At 37.9% G+C, this 27923-nt stretch overlaps 2 protein-coding genes and 1 pseudogene across 2 annotated transcripts; all 3 read right to left on the reverse strand.

The window, feature by feature from the left end:
- Window positions 1-2577: 2577 nt before the first annotated feature.
- LOC145777475 (macoilin-like) lies at window positions 2578-3808 on the reverse strand. The gene is made up of 2 exons (XM_082588854.1): window positions 3715-3808; window positions 2578-2764 (listed from the first exon to the last, which is right to left on the reverse strand). Exons 1-2 carry the CDS (start codon window positions 3780-3782, stop codon window positions 2578-2580), a joined length of 255 nt encoding a protein of 84 aa, XP_082444980.1. The 5' UTR covers window positions 3783-3808.
- Window positions 3809-4704: 896 nt separating this feature from the next.
- LOC145776973 (macoilin-like) lies at window positions 4705-27923 on the reverse strand. The gene is made up of 13 exons (XM_082588229.1): window positions 27792-27923; window positions 24119-24260; window positions 23384-23510; window positions 22628-22757; window positions 21328-21509; window positions 16069-16176; window positions 15049-15314; window positions 12796-13034; window positions 12498-12668; window positions 11365-11547; window positions 9881-10004; window positions 9368-9542; window positions 4705-9148 (listed from the first exon to the last, which is right to left on the reverse strand). The coding sequence occupies exons 1-13, from the start codon at window positions 27878-27880 to the stop codon at window positions 8829-8831; spliced, it is 2256 nt and encodes a 751-aa protein (XP_082444355.1). The 5' UTR covers window positions 27881-27923; the 3' UTR covers window positions 4705-8828.
- Window positions 25335-25860, reverse strand: LOC145777390 (uncharacterized; annotated as a pseudogene).

Below are 27923 nucleotides of genomic sequence, written 5' to 3' on the forward strand. Positions count from 1 at the left end.
AAAACACCGCAGCCTACTAAAGATGCGATTGAAATAATAAAAAGTGCATCTACCGATAGCCTATGTAGAAAATAAGACATGGATCCTACAAGCTAAAAGAATGCAGAGAAAGGAGCTCAAACAAAACTTAAAACAGCAGTGTGTCATCGTCATAACAATTTCTAATTGTTCGATTGTTCGTTTAACTGTGAAACAAACTGATGCAGGTTTGGCATTTTTTTTAGGGCTCCGTGGCCTACAATTCTTACATTTTTCGGCCTCTTTTTGTTTGTCTCGAGCAGCCCTAAGCTATTTCTCTCTAGCCTACTTGCAAACTGACATCGTTATAGCCTACCTACTTCGCCTCTTCATTTTCGTCAACTGCAATAAAGGCATTCAGTTCATGGCAGTGGCGGATTTAGGGCAAAATTTTAGGAGGCGCCAAAGATGTATGGAACAACCTCGCCGCAAATGGCTTGGAAAACTTTTTGCGTTTTTATCAATAAAATTACCTATCTAAGTCAGGTAGGCTACCAGTCATTCCCACATCACAAATCAACACCACAAGTGACAATCAGTTGTAAAGTTGAGGCAATGCCATAATGCCGCTCGTGGCAATTAAAAACAATAACGAACGTGAAATGATAATTTAGGTATTTTCCACTAAAACTTTAGGCTATAGGCCTACAACAGTGATTGCTCCAAGTGAATGACAAAGGGTAGCCCAAATACCAAAATCCATTTCAATAAATCACCAACCAAGAGTGCCTGAAGCTCACTGGTGCATAAAAATGCATTACAAAAAAATGCAAAAAAATGCATTACAAAAAACATTCAAACGGTGAGGCCTAGGTGTACTTAGTAGCCTACAAGTGACTGGTACTCAGTAAAGATATTGCGAATAAAAAAATAATTCAAATACAAACAAAGCGCTTGCAGCAATAAAAGTCTACTATTTCTATTTTGTAGAATAAGCGAAATCGGGGCTAAAAAACTTAACGATAATATTAAGATCAAATAGGCTACGTCGTAAACAAAGAAGTAAACAGAGTCTCGGACTCTTTTGTTGACTTCTCGCTCGCTTGGAATTCCTGTGAAGAAAATCGAGTTGAAAATTGGTTCAGAAAGATTAAGTCCGAAAAATAAGTAACGACAAGCCAAAACAACTCAACCTGGCAAACGCAGTCTAGATGAATTAAAGCACAACATGGGAAATAAATGTTTTGGTTAAACAGGCAACATCGGCTGCCGAGAAACATATCGTTGACTGGATGGTCTTAATGGCTAGTGTGGAAACTAGGCTACACCGCCCCGATAGCTCAATTGGTTAGCGCGTCACTTCTGGAATGAAGAAGCTTCAAGATCAACCGGCGCTGGTTCGACTCTGGGGGTGTGCGCTTGAGCAAAGCACGTTAAGGACTGCTCTCCATTCAGCGGCATCTAATGGATGAAATAGTTCCCCGGCAACAAGACTTCAACAATCGAAAACATCACTCTGTCAATCTCGGTGACAGGGCCTGCGTCAGTGATTCAAAGCCTCTACAAGTCTGCGAAACTGCCAGGATTAAGCTCTGCAAGAAGCATTCCCAGTCCGAGGATAAAGATTCAATCAATCAATCAATCAAGTCCGCTATGGTTAGCGAATCGCAATTGCTCCCTATTCTAGTGACGGCTTAGCCTTGTGCTAATAGCCAGGAACAAGGCATCCTTCTTCATTTTTTTAACTATCCTTCTTCATTTTTTTAACTATCTTCTTCAATTTATCGAACGATAGTTAATCGAAAACCTAACCCCTAACCCCTGACTATTCCATTGCATATGTGCTTCGTCGTTCGATAAACTGCCGTTTCGATAAACAATCGGTCGATGAACTGTCGTTTCGATAAACAGTCGGTTCGATGAACTGTCGTTTCGATGAATTGTCGTTAGATAAACTGTCTTTCGATAAACTGTCGTTCGATTAACTGTCGTTCGATAAATTGTCTTTCGATAAATTGTCGCGTCACGTATTTTTTCGATCATTTTGACCAAATTGACTATATTTTTTTCGAACATTTTGCTAAAAAAATCGGTCAATGACCGATAAATGACCGAAAGAAAAAACCCAGTTGTGCATAATGAAGCCGATGCACAAAGCATCTCTATGGTTAATTGCACGGGTTATAAGTGGAACGGAGACCGAAAACAAACAGATTCCTCAACTTCATCCCTGACGTCTGCACATCGCATCACCCTTCCCTCATGGAGCCACGGATCAAGCGTCCTCGCACGAGTATTAAGATTTTCCATTTAACTCGCAATTTTTTGCAAATAGGCAGTGGTAGTTTCCTCTTACTGCACGTGTGGCACCGTGAAACATACCAACAACAATAATTGTACCAGCCAGCATTTGTTTCGAAGTAAAAACTAAACCTAAGGTGGTAAAAAAATACACAATCGGCCTAGTGCAGGTGCACAGGTGCATAAAACCTTTGTATGACCTCATGGGGTATTCAACCGATATCTACATAGCCGGAAGCAAATCCTTTACCCACTCGTAAGCCAGTTATCCTCACACAAAAGTGACAACAAATGGATTTATATTAACAAACATATGTTTTACCGGTTGCTTTGAGCCAACGCAGCTGCACGAGAAGCATTTTCTTCTTCTTCCTTCCGTTGACGTTTTGCTTCCACAAGGAGCTTTTCCGCAGACTCTCGGTTATCTACTTCGGATTTGAGTCTCTTCTCCATAGTTTGGATGTTGATCTTGTCTTTTTGCTTGGTCGCAACTAGGTTGCTCAACCTAATAAGCAATGAGGTATGGTAATATGAAACTAGCTGGTAGCGTGATCGGTCTGCTTGTCCAAGGAGCGCTGCAGGCAACATTTAGTTTTTAATTGCTTTGCTAGCACGGCAAGGTGCATAATAGAACTGTGTTGAAAGTTTGTGTCCGATAAGAGCTGGTTGTGTTGGCTTTGAAGATGACTTTGCTATGTCATTTATATTAGTTAATCGTTGTCATATATTCAATATTCAATTCATATTCAACGAGTGAATGCCTCGGTTAGGTCACTGCTCACTACAGATGTTATGTTGACTACAAACCGGGACAACTGGGAGATTTTGATAATTACAGTTTGCAGACTCGGAAATTGTCACCATTTTGTTTAAATAGCTTCCCACAATGTTTTTTTAAGCCACATAACTTTTTTCACATGCGAAGAAGACGATCGCTATCACACAATGCAAAACTTAACCAACTGTTTGTGATCGAAAGGATAGAACTCTTAACTCAAAGAGGAAAGCAGAGTGACCGAGAGTGAGCTAGAACAACATGATCTCATTGGTTGGAAGGAACCAGGTGTGCATGCAGAGCAAGCAAAATCTTTTCTTAGGCTGAGTTCCCACAACTGTGGTTTCCAATTACTGAAGTAAACCGACGACACGGTATTGAGCTTTCCCAAGCTGATGGAACGACATGCCCACCAAGGATCCGGAACAAGAAGTTCGTTGAACACAACGGACGTAAGAAATATAACCTGTCAATCCTAGGTACTAGGTAACAACCGTATATAACTTCGCACCAATTTACAGAAGCTCGGTTTAATGTCTCATAGCATAGAACCCCGGACAGCAAACAAGTTCATTTTACATTAATTCAACGTTTGCAGAAAATCAAAATAAAAAAGGCTGATTTTCTTGGTGGTTGCCTTTCGGCTTGTTGGAAGCCACAAGGCTCTCGCTTCGACTTACCTCGTTTGTAAAGTGTCATTGTCTTTGCGTAGCTGTTGGGAGTCAGACTTCGCTGTGCGCTCCATCATGACTAAAACCTCGATTCTATTTTTCAAATCGGATTCGTTTTATAATAATCTGGTGACATATTACCCTCTTCCAATCTGCCTTGAGCCAGCATGTAAGCAGTACGGCTCATAAAATCACATGGAACCCTGTCAAGTAACCCATGTTGATGCGCAATTTGCTGCAAGCGGAGATAGCGAATGATTATTATTATAGTAACGCTATACAGCATCAGTTTTCTACACCGGGTGTCTCACTATGGTGGTCAGGGGAGCAAAAGGCGATATCTTGAACGTGATACCAATGTCTTCAGAATATGTGCCTTTTCTTGAGAAGCATTAGGCCTAGGTCCAAAAGTAGCCCTATAAGGCTACTGACATGGCCTGAGACAAAACCTGGAAAGGGTGTAAATGAGTTGCCTTAACGATTACATTTCGAAACACTTAGGTGCTAATGCACCGAATATACACGAGCCCCATGGTGGAGCCGAAGAAGACTCTAAGTTAATGTTTGATTTTAAAACGCCTCGGACATTGCTGCCTTATTATTTTGACTTGTTCTGTGTATTTTGATCAATCTTTTTGGGCTCTGTGCCTATTTTCTCATTAATAAATTCACTTGCAGAAAGTTCGCCGCACATGCATTCCCGTTGAGTTGTAAAAAGGCCCAATTTCGGGGGATTAACTCCCCATAGTTTCTCTGCAAAACCATCACCGAGTGAAATTTTTAGGCATAATATTTCTTATCAGTATATCTCAGCATAATCATTTTAAAGTTGAACTACAAAAATAAATGACCGAAATATTTAAGAGTTTATCTCGAAAATAACTTTGTGGAAATTGGGCCCTTCTTGAATCAATTGCTTTAATAACTTGGGGTTTTGACTCTACCATTCTAGTTTCTGTTCTGTACGATCTTGCACTGGACTAGCTCACAGACAGTACCAACAGTCTCCGGAAAAGTTTAATGAGGAACGAGGGACCGGTGACAACTAGGTGCTTCCCGGGTGAATGCCACGTCATTTGCAACGTAAGTATGACGTCAACATGACGAGTTATTCGAGGAAGCCAGAATGAAGGAAAGAAACAAGGAGGAATTTACATAACAGGGAGACATTAAAAATGCGGCAACACTGAAGGACCATTTATACTGTTTCATAGCAACCGGCTGATGTTGGCAAATTATTCAGTTATTGAAAGTGACCAAGTCATGAATCGGTGTCATTTAGCACTTCACAATGTCATCACATTAATGCCATTTTTATAACAATGATGGAAACTATGACGTTAGTTGTCAAAGAAAGCCGAATGCATGAGTTTAATATGTCAGAACCCAAACAGAAAAATCCGTCAATTTTACATTGATTCAACGTCTGCTGACGTTGAATCAATGTAAAACTGACGGATTATGCTGTCTGAAAATGCTTTCAAGGCAAAACCTTTTAGCGCATTCACTTGATCCGTGTGTACAACAAAGAATCATACAAAGTGTATAGGGCCAAATCTGAAGGGTCTGGAAGGTGAAAGATATCCTATTGGTAAAGTACAGCAAGTTTTCAATGGAAAATATAAACCATGGGCAGAAGTTCTTATTGTTTTTAAACGTCAGTAAACATTGAGACATAAAAACTGATATTCTTAACATGTTTGTTAAATATTGCATGAACACGAAGCCATGTACATTGTACAGTTCTCCAATAACCCAAAGCCTGACAACCAGCAACAGTTGCCCACTGCCCAGTGAAGACGAGACAAAAATTGCAGAAGTTATAACAACCCAATCAGAAACCGGTAGTTAACGTATGATTGTCAAGTTTTAACAGGACACAAGCTTTGATATTTTGACACCAATTTCGCGGTTCATGGCGTTGCAAAGATGTAAAAAATAAAAAGAAATAAATTTCAAAGCGTGAAGACACTGATGTTGCTTTTAATGCTTGTAACATTTTTTTGGAGCTGAGAGTGAATTTTTTGTTCCGAGAGACGCCCAGAGTTAACTTCCAGTAAAGAATAGGAGCACACAACACAACTGTTTGTAACAATAATCAAACCGTTTTCTCAATAGACAAACAGTCCTCCTTACATAAGCAGAACCTTTACAAATGTTGATCCGATGTAGAAAGGGCATCTACTTCCTGGCTCAGCAGTTTATTGAATTTTTTTGCTGTTTAATACAAAACTTATCGAAACTAAACAGATTATGACAGGACAAGTTAACAATAGCAAACAACGGTGCGTAAAATGCGCGTTGTACGTATAACGGGTGTTTTGCGATGTTCAATGGACGTTAAAGTAATAACTCGGCGGTGATGACATCCCAGATGACTAGCAATAAAAAACGTCAAAGTCACTTGTTTGTATCCCTGAACTGGATGTGGTTCAATGCAATGCAGGGGTGACACATCCATCCCAGACAGCAAATCCGTCATTTTTAGATTGATTCAACGTCGGTAGACGTTAAATCAGTGTGAAATGATGGATTTTGCTGTCTGAGATGTAAGGCTTTTGTTTGTTCAATCATAATAAAAGTGGGATACAGAACATTTGCAAACAAGCAAATTTTGTTTGCAAATGTTCTGTATCCCACGTTTATTTATGTCGTCGCTGATGATGATCGTATGTTTTTCTTTCTGAAATGAAAATTAGTGATTTTGGCAAAGCCGTAATTTACATACTACAGAGTCTGTAGTACAGACGAATGTAAAAAGGAAAGGTTTCACTGTCTGGGATGTTGGATATGGTACATTTCACGTTGTTTCGGCGTTGAATATACGTTAAAGCCATGCAAAAGTCGTCGTATTATGCACAGAGCTTCCACTAAACTATTAACACAGGACAAAATCGACTGCAGGCATTCACGTGACACCATTACAAATATTATTTGATTTTAAAAACTCCACATTTAAACTGAACTTATGCGAAGGTCACAGAAACATAAGATTAACAAATACAAGAGAACGCATAACTTGTTGCATCAACAAGCACCCCACACAGCAAAATCCGTCATTTTTACATTGATTCAACGTCTGGAGATGTTGAATCAATATAAAAATGACGGATTTTGTTTTCTGGGACATTACTTTGAGCAGAACCAACAATGAAAAAGGTTGTTATTGTTACTAGAATCCATATAAAAACAGTGCTGGGGACTTAAGTTGTGCAACCAAATCATAGAATAAGAGCAAATTGGTTTGAAAGTTTCAAAGGACCCGGTATACTAAATGAAATCAAAAACCGCAAAGCGATTCAGGACTGGTGTTGTCAAAATAAACAAAGATCTAAAAATTATGACTTCCATTTCTATGCGTTTGAACTGAACTTAAGCGGTGGCATTGCAAAAATCATATCTTAAAATTGAGCCACACATAAAACAAAAGCTCTTTGAACATTTTCTATAGTTTGCACCGACATTCTTGTACAGTTTTGATTCCAGTCAGTATAAAAGGTCCTTCAAGCAACTAAACCATTATAATTAGAAGGATGTCACCAGTCCCATATCTTGCGATCTACACCAAATGTACAAACACCGCTACCGCACGTAACATCCCAGAAAATAAAATCCATCACTTTTACATTGATTTAACGTCTGCAATGTAAAAATGACGGATTTTGCGGTCTGGAATGGTCTTGGTCGACGCCATCGATGTTTGTTTGAAAATTCAAATTTAAAACATTACGTCATCGTTTGAAAAACCAGCAGTGATGATCTTCGGGAAAGATTTATAAAAAAAATGTTTTTTGCAACGCTCCTGTGTTGAAAAGCCCAAATATTCCGGGATCGTTACCAAAACAACAAAATCCGTCGTTTTTACATTAATTTTACGTCTCCAAACATTGAATCTATGTAAACAGAACCACTTTTGCTAACTGAAATGGCAGCGGACTTACCCTTCATTGATGTTTAGGTGACGTCACAAAAACGTCATAACGACGTAAATGTGTGAAAATGTTTTTTATACATAATTTTAGTTTGTTTTGGATAAAATTGTTGTCTTACGAGTTTTCATAAAATGGCCGCAGAAGATAAATGAAAGAATTTGAAAAACAGTCAGTCAGTCACTTTAACGTTAAACCAGGCAACAAAAACCCAATTTCCGAAACTTTGGTCAAATTATTTCAAGAATTAACATGAACATTGAACATGTTTACTTTTGAAAACTAGCAACTTATTCTTGACGTAAAGCACAAGTGATCTTAGCAGCAGTTTAATCTCATATGAACCCACTCTCTCTTGAAATGAAATAAAAATTATGTTTATAAACCTAAGTTCCAGCATTGAAAATCACCACCTAGTTAGATTAGCAAAGGTCAAACTTTCAAAAGTTTGAAAAAGGCTGATTTTCTGGACGACATTTTTGAGTTATTGCAAAGAACTTTTAGAACAAAACTTTTTAAACATAAAGAGATTGAGTTCTAACAAATAGTGGAGAAGCGTTAACGGTTTGACGATGTTGTTAATTTGTGGCACTGGAGTTTAAAGCCTGAAAGTCGACAATTTTTTAACAGGCCTGTCCTCAAATATTTCTGATTGTAGTTTTTTTTTTTTTTTAAATGCAGAAAGTCTTCAGTTCTGCGCTGAAGTATCGAATGAAATTATGAACATCGGAGAATTTGAACTGCGCTAAGTTTACACAATATAATGCTTTCGGACATTATTGTTTATCAGATAGCCCAAGTTGAAATCAACAATTAAATTGCTTTGCATCAAAACACCGTCTAGCAACGTTAAATCGATGAACAACAACGTAATTCCGAGGCGAAGTAGCCGCAAAACATAACAAACACGAAGTCTGGCACATTACCTGTTTAAATACGCGAAAAATGACAAAGATATGATGCAAAATTACTAAAAGTCTTAGACAAAGGCGAAGGAGAAAGAAATAGAATAAATAGAAATTTTCATTTCGTTTGCTGAGTTTACAAAAGTTCACCAGTTTAAAATCAAACATTACGTTAAAGCAGACAAGCTCAAAGGGAATATCATACACCACCACCAAATGTTTCAAACAAGTTGTGCCAAATGTGTCCAAAATGTGCCGAATTGTCGAAACGATGAACCGGTACTAGGGTTTAGACACCAGATGTGTTGGGGTTGTACATTGCAGCGTTGGGGTCAAGAAAGACGGCCTGGGCCGGGTGATGGGGATTAATAATATTCTGTTCCATTCTGGGGTGGGGCTGAATCATCGGTGGGGCAGGAGTACGGGGCATCGGGCAGAAAGTGGTCGGACATTCTTGGGCCGGATTTATGGGAACCATCGGCTTGGGTTCCAGAAAATTAGCCGAGTAATGAGGGGCGTTCACAAGACGATTTTCGGGCATCACCGATAAAAAATCAGCCATTCGCGCTTTGAGATCACCGCATTCTGCCTCCCGCTTGAAAATAAGCGCTGGAAATAAACAACAACCATTAGACTTTAAAAGTTTTAAACATTAATACCTAAAACTGTAGTCTCTAAACTGTATAATGAAGTGCTAGTAGACATGAGGCGAAATCTAGTGGAGCTTTAAACAAATCTATAGAATTAACATGACACATACAACACCGGGCCACGTCAATAAAAATGTAGTTTGGAAAAGTTGAAAAGTCAAGAACTGATTGAACTCACCATGTGCGAGTTCGAGCTGTCGTTTGACGTCACCGAGCGCCGAGAAGAGATCCAACTTGAGTCGAGTTTCGGCGCTAAGTGACTTCTCAAGGACAATGTTTTTCTCCTGCATTGCCTCCAGCGCCGACATCAGAGTCTCGGACTCTTTTGTTGACTTCTCGCTCGCTTGGAATTCCTGGGAAGAAAATCGAGTTGAAAATTGGTTCAGAAAGATTAAGTCCGAAAAATAAGTAACGACAAGCCAAAACAACTCAACCTGGCAAACGCAGTCTAGATGAATTAAAGCACAACATGGGAAATAAATGTTTTGGTTAAACAGGCAACATCGGCTGCCGAGAAACATATCGTTGACTGGATGGTTTTAATGGCTAGTGTGGAAACTACACCGCTAAGTCCGCTATGATTAGCGAATCGCAATTGCTCCCTATTCTAGTGACGGCTTAGCCTTGTGCTAATAGCCAGGAACAAGGCATCCTTCTTCATAATGTTTGCTCAAGTGTTTGGATAGCCTACCTGGAAGGTCTTCTTTAATTTATTGCACTCTTCTTCTTTTTGATCCAGTTTTTTCTTCATTTTTTCAATTTCTGTTTCGAGATCTCTCTTGGCTTTCTTCAGCACATCTGCGCTCTCCTTGTCGCTGTAAACAAAACAACACAGATGAGAAAATGGAATAACAAAAACTTCATTAACCATTGACATTGGCAGCCAAAATGATGCAATTGACATTAGTTTGAAAGATTCTCTTTCTCACATAAAACTGCAACCGACACACGAGTGTTGCCACAAAACCACTCTGCCTCTCGGCCAACGATCTTTTCCAATATAAAGTCTATGCTTCATCGAAGGAGCACCACTGTCAAATAAAATCATGACATTCATTTGTGCCAGTCGCCCAACTTTGTTTTTTTTTTTTTCGCTGAGACTCTTCGGTCATTTGTCCGAAATGACTTAAAAAAATTCGGCTATTTTTTATTTATTTCGGTCATTTTTAGTCATTTTTGGTCATATATAGTCAATTGACTATATATTTTTTCGGTACTACGACAGTTTATCGAACGACAGTTCATCGAACGACTATTGATCGAACGACAGTTTATCGAACGACAATTAATCGAACGACTGTTTATCGAAACGACTGTTCACCGAACGACAATTTATCGAACGACAGTTAATCGAAAACCTAACCCCCTAACCCCTGACTATTCCATTGCATATGTGCTTCGTCGTTCGATAAACTGCCGTTTCGATAAACAATCGGTCGATGAACTGTCGTTTCGATAAACAGTCGGTTCGATGAACTGTCGTTTCGATGAATTGTCGTTAGATAAACTGTCTTTCGATAAACTGTCGTTCGATTAACTGTCGTTCGATAAATTGTCTTTCGATAAATTGTCGCGTCACGTATTTTTTCGAACATTTTGACCGATTGACTATATTTTTTTCGAACATTTTGCTAAAAAAATCGGTCAATGACCGATAAATGACCGAAAGAAAAAACCCAGTTGTGCATAATGAAGCCGATGCACAAAGCATCTCTACGGTTAATTGCACGGGTTATAAGTGGAACGGAGACCGAAAACAAACAGATTCCTCAACTTCATCCCTGACGTCTGCACATCGCATCACCCTTCCCTTGTGGAGCCACGGATCAAGCGTCCTCGCACGAGTATTAAGATTTTCCATTTAACCCGCAATTTTTTTGCAAATAGGCAGTGGTAGTTTCCTCTTACTGCACGTGTGGCACCGTGAAACATACCAACAACAATAATTGTACCAGCCAGCATTTGTTTCGAAGTAAAAACTAAACCTAAGGTGGTAAAAAAATACACAATCGGCCTAGTGCAGGTGCACAGTTGCATAAAACCTTTGTATGACCTCATGGGGTATTCAACCGATATCTACATAGCCGGAAGCAAATCCTTTACCCACTCGTAAGCCAGTTATCCTCACACAAAAGTGACAACAAATGGATTTATATTAACAAACATATGTTTTACCGGTTGCTTTGAGCCAACGCAGCTGCACGAGAAGCATTTTCTTCTTCTTCCTTCTGTTGACGTTTTGCTTCCACAAGGAGCTTTTCCGCAGACTCTCGGTTATCTACTTCGGATTTGAGTCTCTTCTCCATAGTTTGGATGTTGATCTTGTCTTTTTGCTTGGTCGCAACTAGGTTGCTCAACCTAATAAGCAATGAGGTATGGTAATATGAAACTAGCTGGTAGCGTGATCGGTCTGCTTGTCCAAGGAGCGCTGCAGGCAGCATTTAGTTTTTAATTGCTTTGCTAGCACGGCAAGGTGCATAATAGAACTGTGTTGAAAGTTTGTGTCCGATAAGAGCTGGTTGTGTTGGCTTTGAAGATGACTTTGCTATGTCATTTATATTAGTTAATCGTTGTCATATATTCAATATTCAATTCATATTCAACGAGTGAATGCCTCGGTTAGGTCACTGCTCACTACAGATGTTGACTACAAACCGGGACAACTGGGAGATTTTGATAATTACAGTTTGCAGACTCGGAAATTGTCACAATTTTGTTTAAATAGCTTCCCACAATGTTTTTTTAAGCCACATAACTTTTTTCACATGCGAAGAAGACGATCGCTATCACACAATGCAAAACTTAACCAACTGTTTGTGATCGAAAGGAAAGAACTCTTAACTTAAAGAGGAAAGCAAAGTGACCGAGAGTGAGCTAGAACAACATGATCTCATTGGTTGGAAGGAACCAGGTGTGCATGCAGAGCAAGCAAAATCTTTTCTCAGGCTGAGTTCCCAAAACTGTGGTTTCCAATTACTGAAGTAAACCGACGACACGGTATTGAGCTTTCCCAAGCTGATGGAACAACATGCCCACCAAGGATCCGGAACAAGAAGTTCGTTGAACACAACGGACGTAAAAAATATAACCTGTCAATCCTAGGTAGGCTACTAGGTAACAACCGTATATAACTTCGCACCAATTTACAGAAGCTCGGTTTAATGTCTCATAGCATAGAACCCCGGACAGCAAACAAGTTCATTTTACATTGATTCAACGTTTGCAGAAAATCAAAATAAAAAAGACTGATTTTCTTGGTGGTTGCCTTTCGGCTTGTTGGAAGCCACAAGGTTCTCGCTTCGACTTACCTCGTTTGTAAAGTGTCATTGTCTTTGCGTAGCTGTTGGGAGTCAGACTTCGCTGTGCGCTCCATCATGACTAAAACCTCGATTCTATTTTTCAAATCGGATTCGTTTTTCCGCGCAGCGTTAATTTCCGCCTTCAACTTTGTCACAGTCGCCTCCAGCCGCTCAATGGCGCTAAAGAGGAAATCAGAATGACCGAGAGTGAACTTGAACAACATGATCTCATTGGCTGAGAAGAATTCGTCATTTATGACAATTGACGAATATTTTTACTTCAATACAAAGCCATAGAAAATCTCACCTTGGTGATGGGGCAACTTCGGTTTTAGGTTCCACTGGTTTTTCAGAAATGACATGGCCATTCGTTAGCACTGGAAGCGTAAGAGAGGGAAACTCCTGCTCGTTCGAAGGGGAGTGATTGGTTAATAAAGAAGTTTTATGCTTGTCGCTATCACTTGTTGACAGTGACCTTGTCGAGTGCTGCCGGCTCGCCTTGGGGGAATGCTCGTCGGAAGTGCTCTTGCTTGATGATTTATTGCTCTGTATCATAATAAGGAGAAGTTAGAACACACTGCTTTTCGTGAAAATATCGAAGGAAAACAGCGTCTCATTTCCTCAAGGATCTTTTTCTCGTTCCAACCGCAACAATTTTTAATACAATTAAATGCCGGGATATATGGTAAGAACTGAGCATGAACGCCTAAGCCTGGAACAGAACGCCTAAGCCTGGAACTTAGGTACACAGACAAGATCATAATAAGCCACTACATTTGATCCAATGTTTAAGCATAAAGAATTAGATTGGTAGCCTACAGTAGTGCCAGCAAAAAAAGATATACTGTAAAAAGGCTTCGTACTGTGTTCAAATCACTTTGCCAACCAAATCACTTTGCCAAATATATGCAGTTTGGATTTATACCAGGAAAAGGTACAGTGGATGCTCTGTTTATATTGAGAAGAATGCAGGAGGAATACCGAGAAAAGCAGAGAAAACTATATATGTGTTTCGTCGACTTAGAAAAGGCATTTGACAGAGTACCAAGGAAAGTGATGGAGTGGGCAATGAGGAAAAGAGGTATACCAGAGGTATTAGTGAGAGCTGTGATGTCTATGTATGAGGATGCAAGAAAAAACGTGAGAGTTGGATCAAATTATTCAAACGAGTTTTTTGTGAAGGTTGGTGTACACCAAGGATCAGTTTTGTCATCTCTGATATTTGCTATTGTGGTTGACGTTGTAACTGAAGGAGTGAGGGAGGGCTTATTGAGTGAAATTTTGTACGCAGACGACCTGGTCTTGACAAGTAATAGTATGGAGGGAATGGAGAGAAAGTTTGAGAAATGGAAAGAAGCATTTGAAACCAAGGGTATGAAGGTGAATCTTGAAAAAACAAAAGTGGTGGTGAGTGGAGCAGAAGGAACAGTTGTTGAGAGCAAAGTAGATCCCTGTGGAATATGTGGCAAGAGAGTGATGAGAAATTCAATGCAATGCAAGGAATGTGGAAAGTGGGTACATGCAAGATGTGCTAATGTCAAGAGAGCCGCAACAAGATTGGCGAAGTGTTTTGTTTGTGGGAAATGCAGTAAAGGAAGGAATGAAGTGGAAGGCCATGATGATGAGTTCTGCCATGGCATCGAAACAGTGACAGACTTCTGTTATCTGGGTGATCGGATAAATGGAAGTGGTAGATGTGAAGCAGCGGTGACAACAAGGGCAAGATTGGGCTGGGCAAAGTTCAGGGAATGTGGGGAAATGTTGTATGGCAGAAAATTTTCACTAAGGATGAAAGGAAAAGTATATCGAGCTGTGTGCGGCCTGCAATGCTATATGGTAGCGAGACATGGGTATTGAGAGAGAGTGAACTGGCAATTCTGAGAAGAACGGAAAGGTCAATGGTGAGAGCAATGTGTGGGGTGAAAACGAGAAGAGAAAAAAGGACTGAAGAATTGTTCGATATGCTAGAGATGAGAGAGACCATAGACCAAATGGCAAGGGCAAATGGAGTAAGATGGTATGGACATGTGATAAGGAGGGAGGAAGGAAGTTTTCTTAGAAAGGCACTAGATCTAAAGGTGGATGGGAAGAGGAAACGCGGTCGTCCAAGAAGAACGTGGAAACAACAAGTGAAGGATGAATTTAAAAAAATCGGACTGAAGGAGGAAGATGCAAGGGACAGGGTGAAATGGAGAAAAGGGATAAAAACAATTGCTGCGCGGAAACAATCGGCCACCCCCACTAGTGGGGAACAAACCGACGATGGATTATGATGATGAAATGCGCTGCTCGTAACTAAATTTACATCTTAACAAAAGCAATCTTGTCAAGACTACGGTTCAACACACTTTAACGAGCAAAATCACAACATTCTTGTTACTGCACCAGCCACACAACACATTTTCGTTGCAAAAACGCATGAGGCTAGACTGTTGTGAATACCATAACAACGGAAATCGCTGCCAGGCTACATACATACTCCTCATCCGTATCTACCCATGACTTAGAAAGACGTTTTAATAACTGCATGAACCATGAGCCATTTAAGAAGATAACCTACTTGAATTGAAAAAGACGCCGACTCAACCACGGGAGCTGAATTCTTCTTTGGCTGAGTTGAACTTGTGTTCCGTCGTTTTAAGTTGCTTGTATCTCCCAAGAACCAAGTGCTCGAAGATGCAACAGGAGAATGATCTGAATTGTTTTTTAAATTTGATGGTTGGAAATTGTTATTAATCTGACTGCTTTGTTTCTTCTGCCCTGTTGATGACGTGTTGCAGCTTGTTGCTTGCTTTGAATTCGTCGACATCGTAGTTGATTCGGCAACTACAATAATATTGTGACTGAGCATGAAAGAAGTACAACTACTGCAAAAAACATACAAGCTTAATTTTCTTTGTTTAGAGCTTGCAAGCGATGGATTAAACAAGGTTTGACAGCGACGTATATGCAATTATGCAATATGCATAGACCTTGCCATCAGACTTTCATCAAGTTTGAAAATCTAGTTCAATATTAGCAGTGGCACGAAAGCAGCCCAAAATAAAATCAAATATATATTAACAAAGATTATACTTATCAACTAGCAACACTGACTGCTATCAAACGTAGCAGGTCGACCTCTAGTGAAATTTGAAAGCTTGACAAAGCCTGTATCTATAAACCGCCATTTCTAAGTCCATTGAAAGTAGGCTATTTATTTCCACAGCCAATTCATGCCGTATTGAAAACTCTTGAGATGCCTCAAAATAATTTTCAATAGAATTTAAAACAACATTTATTAAAATTTATTCCAACACTTACTTTAGAGAAGTATACTGTATTGCTATATTACTACATAGTTTTCCATCCTTTGTTCTCTGTATTGCGAGTGTTGGAAGTATGGTGAGTGTTAAAGATAGATCGATAAAAGGACAAGTGTTCCATGAAAGCTTACAACGTTTGGATGAAAATGAATAGAGATTGAACAATTATTAAGAGTAGTGCCAACGGTGCTTACAAATATCCATATGCAACCTAGCCTCATTATACAAGCTCCATATCGTGATTAAAGCAATGAATGCATAGCCGTTGTTCTTACTTTGTAACGTGGAGTCTTGCACAGGTAAAGACTTTTGAGGCTTTTCATGATACTTTTTATTGGACGTTGATAGATTAGGTAACACACCGTTGGTTAGGCCTGTTAAGTCTGTAAAAAAAACTCAGGTCAACTGCTATAGTCTAACGATAAATATTCTAAGACACAGCTTCAACGAATAAATTCTATTTTTCATTATGCTCCGCAGTATAGCTATGGCTATTCGAACCAAATCAATGGATGAAACTATCATTTATCCGTTGAGCTGTGTGTGGTGTCCCTTTTTGGAATTGTAAAAAAAATGCTGGGGAAACCCTTCCTAGTATGAGAAATAAACAATGACTTCAGTGATACAGCACAACAATATTACACAAACGACCAAAACTTATCAAACAACTGACGCAGGTTCGATCACCAAGATTGACAAACACAATTCCATTTACGGAGTACTAACTGGGCTAAACAAATATCTACCCTTGAAATATGTGGCATTTGTAAACGTTGAGTCAATGTGAAGAAGGGTGTCCGACAAATTGTTCGTAAAACATTTGTTCGTAAAATTAATTCTTCCTAAAACAATTCTTCCCAAAGCATTTTTTCGTGCATGCAGTTAAAATTTGATGTATACGAAGAAATGCTTTACGAAGAATTGTTTTACGGATTTCATTTTACGAAAAACAGTTTACGAACAATTGTTTTACGAACAATTGCTTATGAACAATTTGCCTATAACCGTGGAGAAGATAGGCAGCTAGTTTATGTCATATGGGTAATGTGTGTTGATGGATATCATTTACGCTGCATCATTTACGATATCATCAAACAAAATAGCAAGGACTCAACTAAATTTATGGGTAATATTAATGTACATATATTTTTAAGTACACCGTAAACACGTGCATGGATTGGAGACTTGAGAGTATACATAATTGATGAGTTTAATAATTATGATTAGCCTTGTAAAACCACATTGAAAGTCATTCAAGAAAACAAGGTTATTTTTAACTTTGTCAAATCGTGTCTCCTCCTAATGAGGTAGAAATAGTGTTGCTAACCAGCGTTAACTGCCAATGAATTCTCTTTAAACAGCAATAATGTCTATATCAGCTCAATATGGCTTTTCACAAATTTCAAAGAATAAATGTTATTATGTTTCGATTTTACATTAGAAAATGGGTCTTTTTCACGGAATGGCCCGTTTCGGCGAGTCCGATTCGACGAGTCCGATTCGACTAGTCCGATTCGGCGAGTTCCCTATTCGGCGAGAGCCTTTTTCGGCGAGTGCCCTATTCGGCGAGTTTTTGAAATTTTTAAAAGGAAATTATCGGGTACCGTAGCCTAATTACAATTGCCGTTTTTACATAGTTTTAACATCGCTAAACGTTAAAATCATGCAGAAAGGAATAAAAATAAAATGTTTGAATTATTAAATTAAAATTCGTCATGTCAGTTCAGTTGTTTTTATTTTTGACCATCATATCAAAAACAATACACGTCGACATAGCAAAGGTGTAGAAAAAGGTAGAAGCGACAAAACGCGAACGTTAAAACGTGCTTGTGACCGAAGTAAGTTATTGAGTTGAAAGAAATTTGGCACGGTCGCAACACCTTCAGAAAAATTTAAGATATGAAGGGAAAATAAAACAAAGAAAATATTACAAAAAAAATCATGCTTATGTGTATAAGTTAATACTTTTGAATAGTTAAAATGATTAGTTTGGTTCAACAAATGAGAACCCATTGTAGTAACAGAATGAAAAGGCTAACCAAATGTGTGGCCTATCGTTTTAACGTCGCTAAACGTTGAAATCCTGTAGAAAAGAGAACTTTGCTGACTAGGATACGTTGAAACTGAAAAACATTCACAGAAGCCCTACGATACGTTGCATTTTTAAGATAATGTATTCAGACGTTGAATCAATGTACAAATGAAATGTTATGCTAAATGGGTTCTTGGAACAATTCGAAGGGCTTCTGTGAATGTTTCTCAGCTTCAACGTATCCTAGTCAGCAAAGTTCTCTTTTCTACACGATTTCAACATTTAGCGACGTTAAAACGATGTAAAAACGGAAATTTTTGCTGGTTGGGATAACTGGGCTACGGTACCCGATAATTTCTTTTAAATCCAAGCTGTAGGCCACACATTTGTTGATCCAAACTAATCATTTTAACTATTCAAAAGTGCTAACTTACAGACATAAACATGATTTATTTTATTTTTTTTTGTAACATTTTCTTTGTTTTATTTTCCCTTCATATCTTAAATTTTTCTGAAGGTGTTGCGACCGTGCCAAATTTCTTTCCATAGGCGCCGACTTTTCAAAAAACCTTGGGGGGCGAGAAAGGTGATAACGTCATAACCATAGCGCTATTTACTCAATTAAAATAGTCTTTGATTAAGCTTAGTGTCGTGTTTATATTAACAAATAGGTCGCAAACCGAATTTATTAGAAGCGCTGCTTGAAAGGATTAGTTTTACGCATGCAGTACGCCTAGTAGTAAAAATTTTGATATTGTTAGCTCATAATTGGAACTGTTGGAAAACAAGCCGATTCATTTCCTTTTCGTGCGAGTGAACAACAACGATCAAGACAGTGAAGTTATCGAAATAAAACGCAAAAAATCATGATCTCAAGCAGAGTGAAAACCCGGTATCAGTTTTATTAACCTCGTTTCGCTAATTACTTACTTTCAAAGCGTTGACAACGGCGAAGTGTTTTCTTTTCTGTTTTTTATCGAAAGTCTTTAAAGTCTTTTATTGAATACAGTAGGCTATACTCGAGTAAAGGTCGAGATGTTCGCAATTGATTTTCACCTCAAAAAGACAAGTTCAACTAACACGGAACATGCTGTTGTCTCCAGCTCAGCAATTTTCAAAATGAACGCACTAAAAATCATTGTCGACGTAGATTACGGATTGTGAAATCGCGTCGGCTTAAGTGAAAGTTTTGAATACGTTTATTTGCAGTGATTCAAACTTAATTTTCAAATTCAATGATTTCTTGTCAATTCTAAACTTTATGCACTTGTTGAGCAATATGCAAAGCTCACGAGACAAAACAGAAAGAGGAGATCATTTTTTTTATTTTTGCGTGTAGGATATAATCGTTCTTATTATTACGTAACATTCCATGATCGTTAAAGTCGATGTCAAACCTTAGCGGTCGCATAAAACAATGATGTCAGGTTAGCTAGGTGATAATAGCGGTAAGAGACGTCGTTAATGCAGGCAATATCTGCGACCAAGACCATTAAACACCTTTTCTTTTTTCGGTTTTCAATTTAATTCTCACACATTGCAAAAACAATGCGTTCTGTTGAATCACAATTGATCTCACAGCGGGAAGACCTCGTTGAAAATAGCGCGTCTAATTTAGCTGGTTTACTTAATATTGCAGTGAATAGTTACGTGACTATTCCAGCAGTACTCTACCATCTACTTTGAAATTTCCATACCGTAGCGTATGAGATAGCCATGCGATCAGCTGCTGTTTTGCGGGCAAGAGCAACGTAGGCTTTTCTTGCTTTCGGCATTCTTTAAGTCCGTTTAAATTATCTAAATCTCCTTCGCGAAGTGTTTTATATTTGAAACACCACTTGTCATCACCATTTTTGTTGCCCCTCAACCATAAATTTACGGGGGGCGCCGGCCCCCCCTGAAGTCGGCGCGTATGTTTCTTTCAACTCAATAACTTACTTCGGTCACAAGCACGTTTTAACGTTCGCGTTTTGTCGCTTCTACCTTTTTTACACCTTTGCTATGTTGACGTGTATTGTTTTTCATATGATGGTCAGAAATAAAAACAACTGAACTGACATGACGAATTTTAATTTAATAGTTCAAACATTTTATTTTTATTCCTTTCTGCACAATTTCAACGTTTAGCGACGTTAAAACTATGTAAAAACGGCAATTATAATTAGGCTACGGTACCCGATAATTTCCTTTCAAAAATTTCAAAAACTCGCCGAATAGGGCACTCGCCGAAAAAGGCTCTCGCCGAATAGGGAACTCGCCGAATCGGACTAGTCGAATCGGAATCGCCGAATCGGACTCGCCGAATAGTAGCAGACCCCTTTTTCAGGCTTTACGCGCGTTCCAGTTTATCGAAAAGACCTTTAAAACGTTTTGTTTCCCCACAGAAACTTAAAGTAAACGATTTTCGAAATTAAACCCCCTTAGTCGGAAAGAACCAATTCTCCGAAGACATTATTGAACATGTAAAAACATAATAATATACAGGTTTTACCACGAGATGCTTCGTATTAGTGCTTTTTATATGAACAGATCGTACGCCTGGTAGTGGTAGACAAACATTGTGGTAGTCACCTCTTCAGCTATTTGGTTAGGTCTTAGCATAAGATCAATACTACGCCTTTGTATGGTAGAATAATTGACAGAGCCATTTAGTATTTATGACTGGCAGAAACACACACGTCATTCAAAGATTTATTGAATATTTTGGTGTGATCCCTTCTTGCCTAAAATAGAACCAACAACATTTGCCGAGAAGTGAAGAGACGTTTTGGTTTCAATAATTCAAAACAAAATGCTTTCTTTTAGTAGGCTAGCCGCTGAATATAATGTTGGCCCAGTAGAAAAACGTTTAGTTAAATTTCAACAGTTGGCAGTTGTCCAACAATTTATATTATTTTGTAACATGCAACCAAGTGTTTGGCTCAAGTTCAAAACGTGAATTTGACCTCTGCACACGTCATCATTGAGGTCATTTGCGTGCGCTCGTTCGTCTCATTGCAAGCAGACGTTGATTCGAAGCCATCATCATACACTTCGCGATGCAGGTTGCCAAATAAAACGACACGATCTTTATTTGCGATATTTAATGTTGAACAAACACAATTAAACGTCACCACCTCCACTAAGCTTATGTTTAAAGATTAATATATATTAAAAATCGATACAAACAGTGCAATGACAAACGAAGATTATTGTAAACTTATTGGACAGAAGATGAAGGGCACGTAGTACTGTCAAGGAGCCATAACTTATACACAAAATAATCTTGTTATACATGTTTGATTGATAAAGTATTAATTTCAGAAATGAACATTGAACAGTAACTTTGGCAACTGTGCAGAAACGGTCATCAGGTGAATACTTATCAAGGTCACTATTTTAACTATTCGTATGTGAAAAAGATCACGGGAAGAAAACATTTAGTTATTTCAAACTGTTATGGAATGCAATGAAACCTCAACAAGGCTACGGTGAAGATGAACGAGTAACTAGATTCACTCACCTTTTTCTTTGTCTGTGACTGATAAAGTATCATTCTTATGCACCACGCGGGGTAAAGCTTGTCTCAAAAGTTCATAATAAAAACTGTTTTCTTTCCTTACATGACGTTGCGTGCGCAGTTTAAAGCGATAAAGAAGATAACTTTTAAAACCAATACCTAAAGTTACCACTGGATGGCCGATACTGAAAAAGAAAAGTAAACTTTATGGCTGGTGGGTAGAAAACATTATTACTACATAAAAAAAAAATAAATAAATAAAAAAAAAAACGATAACAAATCTTTGAAATGTTGTTTTCATGAAACGTAGTTGATGTATTTCTAACTACAAAGCTACAGTAAATATGAAAATCGATTGATGATAAGTAATTTTTTTGTATTCAAGGTGATCTACATTTTACTCCGCCATACATTGGTTCGACTCCTGCCTGTAATATTGGAAACGTGCCTTTAAACTTTTAATTTATTTGAGAACTTGCCTTTTAAATTTGTACCTTGTGTTTCGCATTTTGCCTTACGCGTTTTCCATGACCTCTTGATTGGCCGCTGTTAAATACGCTTTCCTGACAGCGATGCGGCATTCTCCAACTCGAGTTTAAAATAGCAAGTCAATCGTTTTTAGTGCCGCAGCTATGTGGGCGTTTACGTTGCCAGTTTATGTTTGAGATTCAAATAAAGCTATCTGCTTGTCTATGAGAATTCGTCCGAAAAAGTGAGACGTCAAGGATTGCGCCAAACATTACATGGTGTCAGAAGTGAAACATTACACTACCGAGGCTATACTTTAGCAAGTCACTGATGGTTCTTGCCTTTCCCTCCACCTATCCCAAATCTCTAACCACAGCAACAAAAACAAGGCCTGGATATAACAAGCTTGTGATATAACGCAATTGCTTCCGATCTTTATTCAACCGGCAGTGCGCTCATCGCGTTCTTTTGGATTTGTCTTTTGAAGAAGTGAAATCCAAAAAATAAGTTTAAACATCACTTCGTGCGAATGAAGAAACCGTGAAAGCATCCTGACCAGCTAAGAATTTCATTAACACAGCGAAAATCGTTGAAAACCTTCGCCGTTCCAAAACATGCACTGGCAAGCTATGGTTTCTCAATTCTTTAGATCTATTTAAAAAATTGCATTTGCCTGGCTAGGCGGTCGTTTCCTTGATAGGCGTGCCCGTGGTAGACAGCGAACATTTTTTTCAAACTTGTCAACAAGATAAACCAAATAGTTTTTGAACAGTTTGGGTCAGTCAAGAGTACCAAGACACACTGGTTGAGAAATACAAATAAAGTGGGATCTCACCAATGAGCAGCAAAAGGCCGGCATAAATCCGCATTGAAATCGCTACTTTGAGATTCTCGAACTCTCGCTGTGGCTTCAATATACATTATGACGCACCAGATGGCAATTGTAGGGAAACAAATTCCTTTTTCTGCAATGCATCAATTAAACACTGCTTATTCTTATTCATAACATTAAATGCATGTTACTTGGATGACAAGTAAATAATATAGTTGGTCAGGGTTGGCCTGGTTCAGGGCATTTTATGTAAAGATGGCCCTGAAAACTATGTATGCCTACTTGTCTAATTAGAATTGTAGCATGTAGAATTGCTGCATAGACATTAATGTCTATGCAGCAATACCACAATACTCTGATGTTGATACCATACAACTTGATGTACCACTCTAACAAAAACTACTTGAATAGAACAACAAAACTAATTTTAACTTGAATAAAAACCATGAAAGCAAATCTGCTATTGCAACATTTCAATCCTCTTCACAAATGGTCCAACTTTGCCTCATAAGTCTACATTGTTTTGGAACAAAAAGTTTTGCGATATTATATATATACCATAAAGTATAGTGTACAATGTTCATATATATATAGTACATATTTTTCTAACAAAAGTTATCACATCCAAACCACCCAAGCTCATGGAATTTAACAAGCAAATCCTGCTCTAAAACAGATCCTTGTCACGGTAGCCCACAAACTGCGCACAGGACCGAAACATACACTACGGTATATTGTCACTGATAGAAGTCCCATTACCTGTATGCCACACATAATGTACCCATACATATGTGCTAGCCATAAAAAATAAGTATTGGATTGGTATAAATAGCAAGCAGATTGTGTCCGATGTGATGGCAATAACGACAAAAACAATGGAATAAGCCTGAAAGAATACAGAAATTATACATTGGTATTTAAAATTAAGTAAGACATCTGGCAAATAACTTAAAAACATTGATAAATGTAAGGCATCCTTTACTTCTCAAAAAAGTAAGAAATTGTCTAACTTGTTGCAAGTTACAGAACAAAATATTTGGAAGTCATATGATTGGCTTGCATTTATTGATTAGGAAAATGTTGTTTAGAGAATGCAAAACTTGGAAATGGAACGAGTAGTTGCTAGATAAGACACTACATCAGTTTATCTATTCACAATACATAGTATATATGCAATATAACCTGCTTAAGTGCTTAGTTTTAAACATTTTCTGCTAAAAAGAATACAATTATATTGACTTATTATTACATTCCAAATAAAAAAAGTAACGTTTATCCAGACCTCATTAATCAAGATTTTTACATTCAAACCAAATTTACAAAGAGTTGATTCTTTTAATGTAACGGTACTACACTACCCCTTTTTTTCTAAGGTAAATAAAAGGAAATCTGGTTAATCCCACGTGTGTTTAGTTGAATCAATGAGATCTGACTGACAGTGACATTACAACTTTTGCATACAAAATAGTTAAATGCCAACATTGCAATACTCACCAGACCCTGGTATTTAAAAGTTTCGTAGACACTTTGAATGAAAAGCCAAAATGGCCAGATGTATTCAAATCGGAATTCAAGAATAAAATCAGCCAGAAGGATCAAGAGCCAAATGCCACCAAACTTAAAATAAACGAAAAAGCTGCAAAACAATTATGAAAGGTAAAACTCTTCTGTTAGTCCCATTGATAAGTAGCAGTGTCAAAATGTGAGTGAGGTTTTCATGGGTCCTCGAGTATATCTCTATTCAGAAGGATTTATCAGCTGACTTGGAAATTGCGGGTGCAAGTAGGAAGTTGTTGCCTTTCTACAAATGTGTGGTGAAGAGACATTGCACATTGTTGGTAACCATTGAGTGGGGGTGGATTTTATTGTCTCGACAATCTTTTCTTTTAATTGGTTTATTTTTGAAATACAGTATACAAATTTATATTAAAAAACGTGAGTAAATACAGCCAATGATGTGAAATTTCAAACAGTAGTCTTTTCTTATTTATGTATATAATACACAGACTTACTATCTTACATAGGTTACTATCTAATAAACTGTTATTGACAAAAAGTAACCTCGCAATCTCACGTACCATTGTAATGTACTTTTAACATCATTATGAATATATATGATTTTTAAAGTAGTGGACTAGTAGTAGTTTAAACATGATTTTTAAGCTTCACAAACACATCACAAAAATTGGTTCAATACGGTACCAAACATAACACTGGTCAACACAATTTTTTTGGCAGACAAAGTTAGAGTGTTTTTGGGGGTTTTGAAGGGCGCTGATTCCGAATATGGCCTTAGTTTTTCCGAATTGGCTCTAGTTTGGGAGATATCGCATAGGGTCGTTTTGACCAAAATCCCATATTTGAGCCTTATGAGCTAAATCAAAAAAAAAGTTTAACTACATTAGATATTTCAGAAATGCAAGTTAATGGTCAATTGTGAACAATAAAGACAGTTTTAAGTTTGAATACAGCAACATCACGAAATTTTTAGGGATATTAGATTTGTCATACTTCAAAACTTGATGTTACCGATGTCATATACACAAAACACACCACCATAATACAGTAGTGTAAGTACATAAAACACTAAAAATGTTGCATTAAATAAGTCAATCAACCTTGTATCATAAAATTTAGATAAAAAGAACCACAGTATCTTTTTCATTGTAAATTGAAAACAATGGTATGAAACATAATAAGACTAAAACTATTAACTAATTTGCGCCGAAAACAGTCTCTTGCAAGATTTTCGCTTGTGAGAAACTTTTGGGCAGTTTCTCAACAGGTTCCAGCAATAGTCCGCCATCATGTGCTCATTCCATCTGCCCTGATATCTTTCTTCCATTGTCTTGGTGGAACCTTTCCCCCTGCTCCTCACTGTAATCACCAAGATTGTCAGGAAATCTGTCAAGGTGACTGAATAGGCAGTGAACTTTAATGCTCATGTTAGCTCCAAGTTTTTCAAATGCAGATAACGTCTTTCGAACTAATTCTCTGTAATTAGGTACTTTGTGATTCCCCAAGAAGTTTTGTACTACATCCTTGAAGGAGTTCCATGCAGTGAGTTCATTGCTGTTTATGTGACTGGTGAAATCCGAATCTTTCATCAACATTCGAATCTGAGGTCCATTAAAGACACCAGCTTTAAGCTTTTCATTGGAGAGTCCTGGAAATTGACTACAAATGTACTTGAAGCAATTCATCTCCTTGTTTAATGTTTTGACGAACTGTTTCATTAACCCTAATTTGATGTGCAGAGGAGAAAATACAATTCTATCCCTGGGAACTAAAGGTTCATAGATTACATTGGCTGTCCCAACTTGAAAACTGGTGCGTTCTGGCCAGTTTTTCTTGTGCCCGTGCTGGTTCTCGCCCTGCTGTCCCATAAACACAGGAAGCAAGGATACTTGGTATATCCACTTTGTTGACCAATTAGAAAATTGACCATTTTTATGTCAACACAGATGAGCCACCTATGGGCGTTGTAATCAAGCTTTCCAAGGACAAGTTTGATAGCATCATCCTCTTCTTTCATCTTGGTAGAATGTCCAATTGGTACAAGAGCAAATTTGTTTCCGTTGTGCAATAGTACAATTTTTAGGCTTGCTTTACAGTTATCTATAAAGAGCCGCCAATCCTCACAGCGATACGGTGATGACCCCATTACAAAAACCACTAAATCTGCTGCGAAGCTGCCAGTACCCGAAAGAACAAAGAACTCAGAATCCTTGAAAACATAAACGGCTAGAGGCGACACCAAGTGTACAAAATAAATAATGAAAAAGGGAATGCGGAATGTAGGACTTGACGTAATTTTTAAATTAGCTTTCGTTACTAATTATTCTGTTATATCAAACAAAATTGATAAGATTTACGTCCTTCTTGGTGAGATGTTTAGGGGGTAAATACAGGTAAATACACTAATTTGGGCTAATCTAGGGGTATAGGTATCTTTTAAGGCAGTGGCTATTTGACCGGCGCCGGTCTTTGACTCTGAAACACCATTTGACCGTTCATGACGTCACTATACTACAGGCACCTTTTTCTTTTTCTCTTTCAAAGCAAAAGACGAGAAGCACGTATATAAGTTCTAAATTAGACAATTTTATTCAACTAGATCCGTGGCGCGTGCGATACTTTGCTGGCTTTGCTGATTTCGCAAAAAAAAAAAAAATATTCTAGAGGGAATGAGTTCGATACTACCCGGAAGCAATCTTTTTCTTTTTTTTTTAATTAAATTTTGACCCGAAGTGCATTTTTGTAGTCAAATTTTAATTTGAGTTGCCTACAGCCCAATTTTTTATGTCTTTTCAAATGTGAGTAATAAAGTTAGGGTTTTTTTAATTTGCTGGAATTTGAGAATTTCTCTGGGTAATTTTCCGTTTGTGGCCGTGCTAACTACTGATATATAGCCTACTGCATAATTTTTCATTCAGGCACGTTTTAAACCTTTCAAGGTTTTGCCACCTTTTCCCGTTCATTAACGTGCTGGTAGGTCTATATCGATTTTTCTAGTTAGTATCTTTTTCGTCCCGGACGCGTTAATGACGAAAAATAAAATGATTGATTGATGCGACCATGTTTGCCGAACGAAGCATTACATTTTTGCTCTCAACAAGTTAGTTATATATATACAATGCTTCTTTTAAAAAAATGGTATGTAAATGTAATGCAACTCAAATTAAAAATTGACTACAAAAATGCACTTCAGGTCAAAATTTAGTTTAAAAAAAAAGAACGCTTCCGGGTAGTATCGAACTCATACCCTCTAGAATAGGAGCCGGCGAAGTATCGCACACGCCACAGATTGAGTTGAATAAAATTGTCTAATTTAGAACTTATATACGCGCTTCTCATCTTTTGCTTTGAAAGAGAAAAAAAGTGACTGTATGGTGACGTCATGACCGGTCAAATAGTGTTTCAAATTCAAAGACCGGCGCCGGTCAAATAGCCACTGCCATCTTTTAAACTAGAGTCAATCTGGCAAAACCAATGTCATATTTGTAATCAGCGACCTTGAAAACCCCAGAAAACACTCTTAGATGTCCTGCCAAAATTTTTTTTTCTCATTTTGTTGACCAGTGGTAATCAATATTCTTAATTACCAATAAACGTAGTCATCATGCATACATTTAGAATAATTAAAAATAATAAACCACATATATACCTTCCAAAAATACTGTCAGTAAACTTGTTGCTTCGTTTAGCAGATGGTCTTCTGGGGGGCTTTCCAGCATCCACATTTCTTCGTTTCATTTTATCAGATCAACCACAAATAAAACCTTACAATTTTCAATCT

Source organism: Aplidium turbinatum, chromosome 9 (genome assembly GCF_918807975.1).
Source record: "Aplidium turbinatum chromosome 9, kaAplTurb1.1, whole genome shotgun sequence".
Classification (NCBI taxonomy): domain Eukaryota; kingdom Metazoa; phylum Chordata; class Ascidiacea; order Aplousobranchia; family Polyclinidae; genus Aplidium; species Aplidium turbinatum.

Excerpts from the sequence above, each read along its gene's own strand:
- LOC145777475 (XM_082588854.1), bottom strand. The coding sequence starts at position 3,782 with ATGATGGAGCGCACAGCGAAGTCTGACTCCCAACAGCTACGCAAAGAC. Across the intron at positions 2,765-3,714 it reads AATGACACTTTACAAACGAG|GTTGAGCAACCTAGTTGCGA; the intron begins GTAAGTCGAAGC and ends ATTGCTTATTAG.
- LOC145776973 (XM_082588229.1), bottom strand. The coding sequence starts at position 27,880 with ATGAAACGAAGAAATGTGGATGCTGGAAAGCCCCCCAGAAGACCATCT. Across the intron at positions 10,005-11,364 it reads GCGTTGGCTCAAAGCAACCG|CGACAAGGAGAGCGCAGATG; the intron begins GTAAAACATATG and ends TTTTGTTTACAG. Across the intron at positions 9,149-9,367 it reads ACAGCTCGAACTCGCACATG|CGCTTATTTTCAAGCGGGAG; the intron begins GTGAGTTCAATC and ends GTTTATTTCCAG.